The sequence below is a fragment of the Opisthorchis viverrini genome (genome assembly GCF_000715545.1).
Source record: "Opisthorchis viverrini unplaced genomic scaffold opera_v5_506, whole genome shotgun sequence".
Classification (NCBI taxonomy): domain Eukaryota; kingdom Metazoa; phylum Platyhelminthes; class Trematoda; order Opisthorchiida; family Opisthorchiidae; genus Opisthorchis; species Opisthorchis viverrini.
The window spans coordinates 239,936-254,180 of NW_008752169.1; the positions used below are offsets into that span (position 1 = coordinate 239,936).

The 14,245-nt window shown below is 41.3% G+C and overlaps 1 protein-coding gene across 1 annotated transcript in view; it reads right to left on the reverse strand.

The window, feature by feature from the left end:
• The window catches only part of T265_15448 (hypothetical protein), a gene marked incomplete at both ends in the record, with an annotated part of 105,296 nt that overhangs the window by 81,207 nt on the left and 9,844 nt on the right, over positions 1-14,245 (reverse strand). Inside the window, one exon of the mRNA XM_009178157.1 lies at positions 12,479-12,601. Coding sequence (XP_009176421.1) covers positions 12,479-12,601 — 123 coding nt within the window. The remainder of the gene's footprint in view (positions 1-12,478; positions 12,602-14,245) is intronic.

The following is a 14,245-nucleotide window of genomic DNA, read 5'->3' on the forward strand; positions in this document are numbered from 1 at the left end:
GAATGCCCATATATGCATGCCTATGTACCGACGCCTGGAAGGCTCGGATAATTAGGTGACCGTACTGGTTCTCCAATTTGAGCCTTGGCAGTTTGACTTCGAGAATTAGTGTGGAGTTCCCCCAAAAGCGTTTTCTAAGTTTTTCAATTGGGGTGTCCTAATGTTTTTCCTATTCGAATGATTTATTCAGCTGTAGCGCAGTGTGAATTGTGAAAGTGACCAGAAGATGGAAATAGTCGACTGAATGGCAATGTGCTCCATTATCATACGGTAATCCTGAATGTAGGTGGTCTGAAAGTTGCCATTTATTCTGTGCGAGTGAATGAACGCATCGATAATTTGTGAATTTTGCATTCGGTAAACGATACCTTAAAAAGTTTAATTTATTACATTCGAACTGCGCCAAAGGGTACTTGATGCAATAGTGAAAAGTCAACGCGGTTGTGCATCTGTGTGGATGAGCGAAAATAGTGCGCTCTGAAAACAATGGCGCACAGTTCCCGTCAGACAGCATTGGTTTAGGGTCTATTGTCAGATACTTTTTTAATGCTCTAGCGTAAGTTCAACGTCTCATGCTGTAACCCGGAAACGGCGACCGCAGAAACCGTTAGATACAGCACTGATAAACAACTCAAGATAAACTAACGAGCATTCTTAACCCATTCGTCACCAGAGGAGGACACCTATCTGTAGGGGCTACGACGGGCACACTTGGTCAAGATGAATTACGCAAATATGAGACTGTGGAGAAACGCGTGGCAAACATGTTTATTTTTGCAAATGCATAAATGTTCGCACAGTGTCAGCATGGAAGTTAATAACTGACAAGTACCCAAACACCTACGCACGGTCTTTTCCGTAAAGGAATTAGGAAAAGCGGTAAGTATTGATGTTTATTCCTTCAATTTGCAGGAAAATTTTTTTACAAACCTCAGACACTAAATTCGTGAAGATAAATTCAGTTTGTGAAATGAATCATTTTGGTATCATGTCGATTTCCCAGATTATTCTGAAACTTTTACACAAGAAATTTTTTGTTGGCGTAAAATTCACTAACGTTCAATTCAAAATTAATGATGATTATCTAAAGGCTAGCCGCGGTAAAGTTTCAGCATTTATTTCACATAACGTTCGTGCGGGTCTCGGAAATACCAATCATTATCATTTTTGCTTTATTAGGTCAGAAGTGTCAGTTGTTCTGCGCGTCGACCAAGAAATACGCCAACTGCAAGAATGTGCTTGAATCAAGAATGCAGGCATTATGTTCTGTAAACGAGGGGACCGTAATCGATTGCGCATCCTTTGTCTCTTTGTCATTTTTTCCGAGGAAAGTCGCAAAATTGCCAGATGTGAGGTGATATCTCGTACACACTGCGAGCGGTATACTGAGGAGACAAATTGCTCACAAACAACGGTTCGCCAATGAACGTCGCGTTGGCTGTTAGTGATCCGGGCATTGGCCAACACCATTTGGAGTAGATCGGCAATCAAATTTCTGCCGAAGAAAGCAGCGACTGGATTAAGTATATCCCCGTAGATGCGAAATGCACACTAGTTCTGAAGTACTTCTACTTAGGGTCTAGTAATGGGCAGCAGGGAACATAAGATCACATGGCGTGTTTTTAATGACTGACCGAGGCTTCAACACTTGCAGCCCTTCTGCACCATGCACCTTCTGTTGGGGCCAAAACTAAGTGCCCAAGTTTCAACAACACGGTTGAATTTTTAGTGAAATTTGTGGAACAACAGTGCAACATGGGTGACAGGTCTTTCTGCATTTGTAGAATGGAACTGAGTTTCACATAACCGGATTCCATATCACTGCATCTGCAATTTAATTAAACACAGCGGTTATGAATTCAGGACTCACCAGAATACATTTAATTTGAATAACGGTGGTCGTGCTCTGGTTGTTCTTTGCAACCGTTATTACTACCAACTTGCCGGCAAATCCGCGCATGCGGAGAGTGAGTAATTCTAGAGTCAACAAAATAAGCTTGTGTTCCAGGTCAAAAATAAGACATACAATAAGAGGCACCGTAGTTGTTGGACGGTGAACGTCACAGGAAGTGGATTGAGGCTCCAGCTGATTCGAAGCATATACCCAGCCCGTTCGAGATTAACTCTGAAACCCGCAATCGTGTGTGCTTCTTTAATTAATGATTGTCCGTCTCTCAAGCTTACTATAACCGAAATTCACACAGAGGAAACCTTTAAATCATATAAACAGTTAGTTAATTGTGTACCTTTAACACAGCCTAGTCTGGTACTGGAGAACTGAAGAATCAGGAACACGGATTTTCGTCTGCGGAAAATTTTTGAAACAACGGTGAAGGGTACCCCATGGGAATATTGAAGGTATTGCTCGATCCTGCGAAATGTCAACACAAAAGTGGCTTTTCACGATCATTGCTCCTACGTCGAGGGGTATGTGCTTCAATGAATTAGTTTTTAAAAGACTGTGTTACTGCCGCGTAACTTTTTGGAAAGTGCCTTGTTTTCTCACGTGAGCTGTCCGTTTCCGTGAATTAAACTACTGATGAGGAAGATGGGATTTACATTAACGAACAGACCGTCAAGCCAAGCGATACCTCGGTGAAATGTCTTTTAGAAATGTGGTTGTGTAAACACTTTTGGTAACCATTTTTCTGTTCACAGCGTCGTTCTTTCTTGGCGCAATTATTCCGGTGAAACTTATCAGAATTTGGAGAAGTCCTTGACTCAGTTTTCGCTCTTGTCAGAACTCATTATTAATGCACATTCATTGGCATTGCGCAGGTGTTTGAACTTCGGACACCTGACATCCGAACAGAACCTGCTTTCACTATTCAACCACGTTAGAGGCAGCTGAATTCTGCGGTCTAAAATGGTGAACCCGTTGACACTTGATCTATGTGAATAGTATGCCCGAATCATCATCGATACAGAAATCCAGTGCGTAAAATTCACTAACGTTCAATTCAAAATTAATGGTGATCAGCTGAGAGCTAGCCGCGGGAAAGTTTCAGAATTTATTTCACATAACGTTCGTGAGGGTCTCGGAAATACCAATCATTACCACTTTTGCTTTATTAGGTCAGAAGTATCAGTTGTTCTGCGCATCGACCAAGAAATACGCCAACTGCAAGAATGTGCTTGAATCAAGAATGCAGGCATTATATTCTGTAAACGAGGGGACTGTAATCAATTACGCATGCTTTGTCTCTTTGCCATTTTTTCCGAGGAATGTCGCAAAATTGCTAGGTGTTAGGTGATATCTCGTACACACTGTGAGAGGCATACTGAGGAGACAAATTGCTCACAAACAACGGTTCGCCAATGAACGTCGCGTTGGCTGTTAGTGATCCGGGCATTGGCCAACACCATTTGGAGTAGATCGGCAATCAAATTTCTGCCGAAGAAAGCAGCGACTGGATTAAGTATATCCCCGTAGATGCGAAATGCACACTAGTTCTGAAGTACTTCTACTTAGGGTCTAGTAATGGGCAGCAGGGAACATAAGATCACATGGCGTGTTTTTAATGATTGACCGAGGCTTCAACACTTGCAGCCCTTCTGCACCATGCACCTTCTGTTGGGGCCGAAACTAAGTGCCAAGGTTTCAACAAAACGGTTGAATTTGTAGTGAAATTTGTGGAACAACAGTGCAACATGGGTGATAGGTCTCTCTTTATTTGTAGACTGGAACTGATATTCATATAACCGGATTCCATGTCACTGCATCTGCAACTTAAATAACACAGCGGTTATGAATTCAGGACTCACCAGAATACAGTTAATTTGAATATCGGTGGTCGTGCTCTGGTTGTTCTTTGCAACCGTTATTACTACCAACTTGCCGGCAAATCCGCGCATGCGGAGAGTGAGTAATTCTAGAGTCAACAAAATAAGCTTGTGTTCCAGGTCAAAAATAAGACATACAATAAGAGGCACCGTAGTTGTTGGACGGTGAACGTCACAGGAAGTGGATTGAGGCTCCAGCTGATTCGAAGCATATACCCAGCCCGTTCGAGATTAACTCTGAAACCCGCAATCGTGTGTGCTTCTTTAATTAATGATTATCCGTCTCTCAAGCTTACTATAACCGAACTTCACACAAAGGGAACCTTTAAATGATATAAACAGTTAGTTAATTGTTTACCTTTGACACAGCCTAGTCTGGTCCCGGAGAACTGAAGATTTAGGAACACGTATTTTCGTCTGCGGAAGATTTTTGAAACAACGGTGAAGAATACCCCAGGGGAATATTGAAGATATTGCCCGATTTTGCGAAATGTAAACACAAAAGTGGCTTTTCACAATTATTGCTCATACGTCGAGGGATATCTGCTTCAATGAATTAGTTTTTAAAAGACTGTGTTATTGCTGCGTAATGTTTTGGAAAGTGCCTTGTGTCCTCACGTAAGCTGTCCGTTTCCGTGAATAAAGCTACTGATGAGGAAGATGGGATTTACATTAACGAATAGACCGTCAAGCCAAGCGATACTTCGGTGAAATGTCTTTTAGAAATGTGGTTCTGTAAACACTTTTGGTAACCATTAATCCAGTAACTGTCTTGGATGCGACGATCGACTGGCCCGCCGGCCAGGAATTCCTACTCAAGTAGCGCAACTGACGCTTGAAACTAGCCAGACAGTTTTGTTGGTGCATACTCTTGGGTTTGCGAAACTTCACTCCGGCTTCCCCACCACATTGGTATGGACTCACTAGAATGATTGCTCCAGGAGAGGACAACTGTTCACACGGGTGATATGAATGTCAACGATGCATATTCCGCGAACCCCACCGCACCCATATCCGTGTTGTATCTTTTTTAGAACAAGGCATTCGCAAAACGAATACCGCTGGCGAATAAGCAAATAATCTGTAGTTAGCTATCGTATGAACACTTGGTTACATGAAACGCGCACCTTGACATCTGAGCCAGAATAATGCAATGGTTGCTTCTGCAGAAATGGTATAATGGATGCAACATTTGTCAATGTCAGCAATGGTTGTTCTGAAGGTTGCGGACTCTACAAGCCGAAGTCATATAGGCTTCCAACATTTCGTGCAGTCTTAAGTATGAGTTGTGGGGCGTTGGCCCGTTTTGTTGATACTGCTAGAACTATTTTGGAAGAAAACTACATACACTTAGAAGACTCCCTTCTTTCTTGGCTTTAGGGTAAGTGCTGCATGGTTCTTTGCTTTCTAGGCAGGTGATTTTCGAGATGTTCGGAATTTCGTAGACATTTTTAGTAGCCACAGTCTTGCTCTTCTATGCCCGAAAAAGGCGATATATTGTTCTGAATATGTAAGCTAAGGTAGTGTGTACAGCTTCCTCCAAATGTGGCGTTTGAGGGATATGCTACTAATATACAGTTTAACTGGGGATATGTGCGAAAAATAGGAAGTTTCCCAGTAGGATGGTTCGCTGTAAAACGTTAGTGTTAGTATTGCCTAAGAACCGCAATCATGCATCGCCTCCCCCGAAATGTGTAGGCAGACTACGTCAAATAGTCAAAAAACATTGCAGAATAGCCGTTAATTAATGGCGGATTTTGTTTCTCATGCGTCGTAGTTGTGGTCCTAGATGCCAGAGGTGAGTAGTTTTTTATCCTTATTCCGTTTATTGCACCGGGTAACTCTAGCCTAACTGAGGTTCTCGCGTACATTACACCGGTCACCTTGATGAATAATCGGGCAGTTTCGACACGTGGAAACTGCCATATAAAACTGCAAGTACACCACAGAAATTTTTCAGTAGGTCTGAGATAAAAATACCGAGTCGTAAACTTCTATGCATGAAAAGATCGGTAGTCATTCGTTTCACATTACGAGTTCACTTGAAATAACATCAAACCGCGTCGGCCAATACCAGTATAGAAGCCAGCTCGTAATGTCATAATTCTCTCAAATTCACTTGGGTTAATTATCATTATGGTGATTATGTTGTCTGCAGAATATGAGACACGTTTGTTTAGCTTCTCAGAAATTGATGAATGGATGCGTGGTTGCGTGTTCTTGAACAAGTGTGGGTCTGACAACGAATCCTGCCGACTTTGGGGGACAAAATTTACTGAATGGCATCTATAAACTTACTATCAGATTTTGGTACTTACTTATCGGCAAACAGTGCATATTGAATACAGCGAAGTGTGCAACATCTCCCGACCGTTAGATTCTTAGTTTTCAAGAGAGACCTGCCGTTTGGAAATTCTGTTGATTCCTTGCACACTTGCAGATTTATCTTCTGCATGTGAGTGACTTTACCAAGAAATTAAGCCTCAGGCAGACCTATTTGGCCCGAATGTTAGAAGATACTTGGCGAGATTGCTCAGTGTTTAGAGTGCGAATTTGTTGACCAAAATGTCTGTTGTTCGGAACGTACCTCCTCTTCTCGACTTCCCCTGTCTAGGTGTGGACAACACTATATTATTTCACTCCTCGCGGTTTCACCAAGTGGCACTGCAGCTAGCACCTAATTAGTGGTGCAGCGGAAAGATTGAACGTTATTTCCATCCTTATGGTTGAAGAAAACCCAAGTTGGTATGCTATGAAAGCCGCTCGTTTACAGGAGAAGAGCTCCAAAACTCCGCTAGCTGATTTCTATTTTTTGAACATTTTCACAAAACTGTTCCAAATTTAGGTTGGCAGAGAAGGCTTGTCGAACGTAAGTGCTTCACTGTTATCTGTGTTCAATTCCTCCGCTTCATTCAATAGGTCACATGCGATCGTCTATGCGGATTGACTTAGCCCTATGATTGCACGGGTGACAAACAGCGGAGACTAACTGCAAATTCACGAAGATTTCCTAATGATATGGGCCTGATGGGGTACTTATGATCCAATACTTTGGTGGCACTCATTTTTTGCACAGTGGCACGCCGATTTCTGCGTGGTTTGTGATTCTACTCAAGCTACCGTGCGTAATATTTCCAGTTGAATATTACGAGGATTCAAATGAAAGTAAGTAAGATTAGATTAAATAAATTTGCATGCAGCTAATTGCAGTTATTTTCATCAATCAAATATCACCCGATGTATTAAGCGAGTTTGGGTTTGTTTCTGATTAACTCATGTTCATCGGAAGGCTAAATATTCGGACAGCTAACGAGCAAAACTATTTAGGACACAGCACAGTGCTTTTGCCGGCGGATGGTTAGTTCAAAGCTCCATGTGAACTAAACAATTGAAAATGGGAACTTCTCCGCATTTGTGTATTGGTGAATACCAATTGAACAGTTGCAAAAATTGGGCGGGGAATCCCAACCCACATTTACATATTGCTCCATAATAACTGAACGCCCGTCTTGTTCTGGAACGCGTTTTGCTTAACCTTCTTGGATATTCACTAATACTCTATAAACGAACGCTGGAGGGAAATTTTACTTATTCCGTATTGAACCACAAGTTTCAAGAACGCAACGCGGATTTGCGAGAAAACGTACTACTCAAACGCCACAACTGTAGTAACCACCGTTAGACGAGTGGCGGCGTATTTACCCTGTTTCACGCACCAGGCTAAAGAGACAATAACAGGAATTGGGCTTTAATATGTTTCCTAGGCCGCATAAGTGAAATAAGAGACTTTCGATTTGCCTTAAAAAGTGAAGTTAAATTATTTCCTGTTACAATCAGCGAAATATTTTCAGCCAATCGTTCGGAAACCCACTGATCCCGTTGGTATCCCTGCTGACTGCTGGTTTTGCGGAGTTCAAAACTTCAAAAAATAGTGGAGCGCATCGAGTAACTAGGCAGAAAACGTTTCTCTGTTCGCCGTCATAAAATTTGTGCAATGGTACGGCGTATTATTTGGTTGGTCATCAGAAATCTCGTAGAAGCATGCGGGTTTTCATAGGAGTAATCGCATTATATCCGCTTCCCGTCTGCTCATTTATGTGCAAACGGATGTAACCTGAATCTCTCGTTTATGATGTCCCCAAGCAACTTACGGCAGTTCTCGAACCACTTTCACCCGATGCCACAAGAACGAAAAATCCCGTAACAGGCTGTTGGAAGGATATTCGGCAACCTTACGAAAATTGCTTTATCTCTATCCTTCATATCGCGGTATCTCATATGTTGCACCAAAGGAAATATGAGATGCCTGTTGCGGTGCATACGATCGCTGACGAAAATCACAAACACATTAAAGCCAATTCGTTATTTAGCTAGCTGTAACCTCGGCGATCGTGCATTCTGAGCCAAACGGATACATGAGGTTGACCGACAGTCTGGGATTATAAGCACGTAGTGGGTGCCCAGACAAGCTACATACGTTGTGCTGTCGAAGGTGTTTCAACCTAGTCCATAGAAGGCGCGGTACGTCTGGGGAGTTTTTTATGTAGTTCTCAAAATTTTACGGGTTAAGAAAAACTGGAAAAAACGTCGTTGGTTCTGACAATATATCTTGTGTTTAAGAACCAGGTCCGGTAATATGGATGAAGGCACAACGCAAATGTAATTACCATCAGTAAGAATTGTGCACCATCTTCGATAGGATTTCGAATGCCGAATGGTCGGTATTTACTCAAAAGAGCAAAAAATACGAGGCTCTAGCTGATATTTTTCAAATGATTATCTAATCAGTTGCGTATCTGTAGTGTGGATTTGTTAGATGTTTCTCTCCAGTTTTTAATCTTCATCACTGTTTCAAAAGTTCGCTTTACTTGAGGACAGGAACACACATGCCAGGTAAATATAAGGTTCCCTATCCTGCAAATCATTTTACGCACTATTTTTTTCCAATGTTAAGTGCACATTTCTCCTATAAGTATATTGCATTCCGTTGTTCCCAATCAAAAAGTGGAAGTGTATGGACCGGAACCGCGTACGTCTTCCAAAATATGTTTACACTGAGTAAATATATGTACATACTGTCCTTAAACATGAAACGTTTCAACGGTTAACTTTTCTTGCTTAACCACGAACCGAATTAGACCAAGTTGTAAATGAATTTCGCTATTCACACAATTTATTTGGATCACCAAATTTCAAATGCCATTAGAATTCAAGAGCTCCATAATTTTTAAATTTTTGATATTTGCTTTTTTTACATAATGAAATATGGTTCACGACATTGAGGTTCGAGAACCCGAATAATAGCTGATGTCTCACTTGTCCAAAATCCAATTTGAAGCTACCACCAAGGGGTTTAGATTGCCAAATACTAACCTCTACGTAGTTCCGTCTCCTTGCGCAGCAACTAAATTGCTGTGGTCTCTAATGTGAGCAATATTTCCTGGCAGCGCAATTTTCAACGGGAAGAAAAAGGTTGCTTTTTAATACAGGTGGTTCCAAAGAAACTTGCGCTGCTTTTTCAGTTTTTTCGTCTAATGAAAATGCATGGCCGTCGGTCATTTGATAATCGGATTAACAGTTATGCATTCCATCATGCAATAGTTTATCTCTTACCACTTAAGGGCTCGTCAGTTTCTTTAATTTGACGTATTGAAGAACTCCAGTTGTGTTACTGACTGCTTTCCGCAGTAGCTGCTCTTGGGTTATTCTGAAGTATCGTTAATTTGGGCAGTAACTATGGTTTAAAATGTAAAGAACTAGGGTAAGCCAACCTGTCTGAAATTGAAAACGTCAAACATACATTTCGCTACATAACATCCAATGTAAGCTAGCATGGATCTAGTTGATATCTGCTGCCAACCAAATGATTGCCTTCGAGATATTATAAATTAGATATTGATTGCTTGCAATCAAACTGATCAACAAAGATACAACTCATGTACTATAACTTGCATGCGAGACTTGATCGCGCCATAGCACGCAATTTCTAATAAAACGTCTCGGCCGGCAGAAAACTAGACAGAGCAAAATGTTAGTGATCCTTCGTGTTTAAATATACGGTTGTGGTAATGTAAACCGGTCTTTTGAACACACCTTTTTCTGTGAAGTATTTATTAAACTTGAAATCGTATTTTAAGAAACAGCCCTGAGTGTAACGGAACTACATAAAAGGATGGAATAACCGTTTTCGTTGATACAAATTTCATTGATAAATGAGTTGTAATCATCACTGTTTTGTTCGATTTTGCGCAGCAGTGGTCAGTAAATCAGCCGTTTTGCAGATACACTGCCTTTGCCTTGTTAGGTTAAGCGCAATACGCTATCAACTGGCTATCCATACCGGGAATCACGGTAACATGGAGGCATTAATTAGACTGTGCTACACAACAAATGCCTTCCTGACGAGCCTGGTCCATCTGGTCTACTGAGAAACATCCTTTAAACATACTAGATTTTGCACGTTTGCTGGTTCAAGAAAAGCAGCACTGACCGCCAATGACGGAAATGCTCACACTTTATCTTTATGGATGAGCCATAAATCAAGCGGGTAAGTTAATTGACCAGAACATCCAATATTTAAACAACCAAGTTCAAACAGCTTACGAAAAATTCCAGTGGAAAACATGAATGGTCTTATCATTGGCATTTCGAGTTATCCTAAGCACATTGCGACGCATCATCAACAAAATTGTTGTTTGTCATGTCACGCATGTAAAGTAAGCCCACTGAGAATATCACGGGAGTTTGATGCCACGTAGCATAATTATCACTAGAGGTAACTCTTGAGGTGGTGTTTAAAAATGCTGCTGCCTTGTCAGATTTTTCAGTGGAGATTCACTTTGAAATCTGTCTGATTTTACTCTGCAGCTCCGACCGGACAATGTAAGTGAACATTTCAGTATCATGCTTCTCGCGTAGGCCGATGGCCCATTCTTGTCTCGGAATAACGGTTTTTCGGATTTTGCAAAACGTGATGCAAACTTGTTTATTGTGTTCATTCGTTCTCGGATGACAGCATGATTAGGTCCACGCTGATTTTCTTAGCCAGGTGCATACTTCCGGAATGAGACGAAAACCCACCAGATGCCAACATGAGAAAAGTGCACTAAGCTTTTACGTGGATATACGAAGATCATGTTTAATCAAATGGACCTCTGTAATGTGTGCACAAGTCTGAGCACTCGGGTAATAAGCGCTCGAATAATTATTAATGCGGACTACCCGTTTGATGGATACTCGAATGACTCCATGAGTAACTCACATAAAAATTCCACATACAAAACTCCCTTGCAACTATAAATGTGCTCGCGTCGACCACACACCAAATTGAAACAGAACAGAGTTGGTGTGCCGCTCATTCAGGCACCTTGACAAAATTTATTGGTGGCAACAGGGCGGGAGGGATTATTCAGTGACCAAAGCATTCACTCACAGTCACGTTTTAGAAGGCCATGACAATTATCACGGTGGCCACTAATTGAGCTTCGTAGAGTAACCATTCGAAAGCTTTTGACGAGACTCCTAGAAAATTTCTGCCTTCGACATTTTTATTGTCGCCTGTTTGCCTTGATCATCGACTGTGCGATTCGTGATACACCCCGGTAATTTCTCGCAGTTGCAAAAGTTGTTGAAATTTCAAACGCGGATTGTTTGCCAGTAAAGTCAATCCCTGCTGAATTGCCTAAAAGCGATTACGCTGGTTTGATTCCTGAGATACAAGCAACTTATCTTCAATTCATCTTATCATGGGGATCAATGCTGTCCTCAACTCACGTTGAAGGAGTTCACGCATTCGTTTCCGCTGCTAACGGGGTACTCGGAGAGAGATTCTCTTCTTTTCGGATCTGTTATTTATTTTCTGTTTTATTTTGGTAATCCAATGACATTTTATCACATCACTTTTGGTAGTTCCAGTGATGTAATTTAGCCATTGGTACTAAAATGATAGGTTGCTACCAAAAACACTGAACTATATTTCCGGTGCCTGTACACACTGGTATTTCCACAGCGTAGACAGAGGCTTAACATTAATAGTGGGACTCAGCTATTTGACCACGTTTGAGAGAAGCATTTAGCCAAATTATCTGTTCTGTGCCTCCAGGTAAGAGAAACGTATTTTGCTGATCAAATATGCTGATCTGGTTTACCGAGCTTTCAGGTTTTACTGATACAATCTTTAAAAATTTCGTATAGTGCTTGAAGGTTTATTTGATTCTTGAAGCTTTGTCGGATAGATTCAGGGTTGTTAAACACCTGAAACCGAGTAGAAATCTAGTTTACCTAATCAACTACTGATTTCAAACGACTCGGTGTATCAAGCATGTGTTGTAAGATTAACCTTTCGTTTGTAATTTTCCGTTGACACCTTTTACCACATAATCTGATCACGTTAAATTTATAAATATAAATTAGTATAAGTAAAGCAACCTGTGGTATCATATGGTGTGTCTCGAACCGTTTGATATTCAGTAAGATGGAGGAACTATTAATTTATTCCGAAACATCTGCTGTAATCCGGGTCGCCTGGTAGGAACCATTCTCACAGTGAGTGATGACCAACAAGTTACTGGCTATCTGCTGAACATGCGACGTGTGACCAACCGTATTTCACCATCACCAGCAAAGTAACCACAAATGAACACAAAGTTAGCCTGTAGACAAAATGCGTAAATTTTAAGTATCACACGAGACTTACTTGTGCGTAGGCAAGAGATAGCTGATTTTCATCACTGGTCTTATAAAAATTCCTAAGTTTGAATAGACTTCTCCCATTAGGTGTCGATCGCGATAGTGCACCTGCTGGTCGAAAACGTAAGCACTGCTAAGATGAAAACAGAAAACCAGCTGGTTTGTTCATTGTAACAAGGCACGTGCTTGAGCGAGAAAGTTTTCAGTTAAAAGTTATTGAGCCCAAAGTGAAAGTGACCCAGAATCATACATTACTGTCTGTCATAGTACGCAGTAACGTCATTTTTATGCGCACTTTATTCGTGACATTCAGGTCAAAATAAATAGCCATTTTCAGGACCAGATTGCATCAAACATCCTTGTAGCGAAATTGTTCTTGCATGTCTATACATGCATGACCGGACATGTTCTTTTCGTTCCCAACTATCAACTTTGCTCCTGGTCATGTGACATTCAGCTCCAATATTACTGTCGCTATATACGTGGCATTTTGCGCCATCACGTCACTAGTGGCACATAAGTGATTTTGAAAAACGCGTGTGCTCCGTGATACCAATCTGGTCTCAACTTACACTCATAACTCTCACTTCTACATGCAGGATAATGAATTTCTCTCGTTACAGCCGACTGAGTTTTCCTCAATTGTTGGTGGTAACTTCAATTGTCACCCCCATTGAAAATTTCACGGAATTCTGCCAAACCATTTTTGTAGCTAACAACTGCAAGTGGGTTTTACACGAGGTTGGCAGGCTTTGGACGATCTGCATTCGCTGTAGAATGTGGTGTGAAATTTAACGGTTATTTTGTGGAGCTCTGAGCCAGATTTCAATACTTTTGTGCGCGGCATTGACCGGGAATATTTTTTTTGAGATGGTGTCATCCGGTGTCGTTAGAATATCGAACAAAATGTAAAAAATCAATGGAGTTCACCGAATAGTGTATATAGAGAATGTATAGGCTTGACCTAATCGTTCCAAATAGGTTAGATGCTCTTTGATTTGCACCCTTTATTGGCTATGTTGGAAATTTTCCGCATAGTGCTCGTTGAAAGAACAACAATGAAGTGCTCCATGAAGAAAAGAGCGGAGCATGGAGATGGATTTTGCAACAAGTCACCTGGTGAAAAATTGTGTGCATTATTACATCGTATACTTGTTCCGCCAATTATACGGCAACTAAATCAGTTACTTCATACTGAAAAAAATTGAGCGGAACCTTTTCTAACGGGTAGATCAGCTTGTCTCTTTTGCTAATAAAAAGTTGAAAAAGGATTCTATACGAATCAGCAATGGAACTGACTCGGATCCAATCGTGAGAAATTATTGCTGCGCTGTAGTAGTGTGCAAAGCACTCGCAGAGTTTTTTGCTACAAATCGTTGGCGAGCTCAGCTAAGACCACGTAAAGTGAGTATTTATATATTCGCGCTTACGAGAACGAATCTTCTGCTGCAGGCTGCATTCCTGAAGGCACAGTGAATTGGTCTCAACTTCTTTCTCATTACAGCAATGTTTGAACGCTTGGGACTAGGTGAGCGACGTGAAAAATAAAAGCTGTCCTCTTGATTGTAATTTCACTTATGGGGTGGCAACCTTCTCCTGTAAAAGGTAAATTCTTCTGACTCTGAAGACAACACTGTGGGTCGGTCGGTTTATCTGTAGCTTTTTAACATACGAAACGAACGCTGATATTCTACCTGACAAGTGAAAGTGTGCCCACTGGTCCGGTGGTCAACTGTAGTGGCTGTAAGCAGCTGAGACTGCGGGAATCCATGAA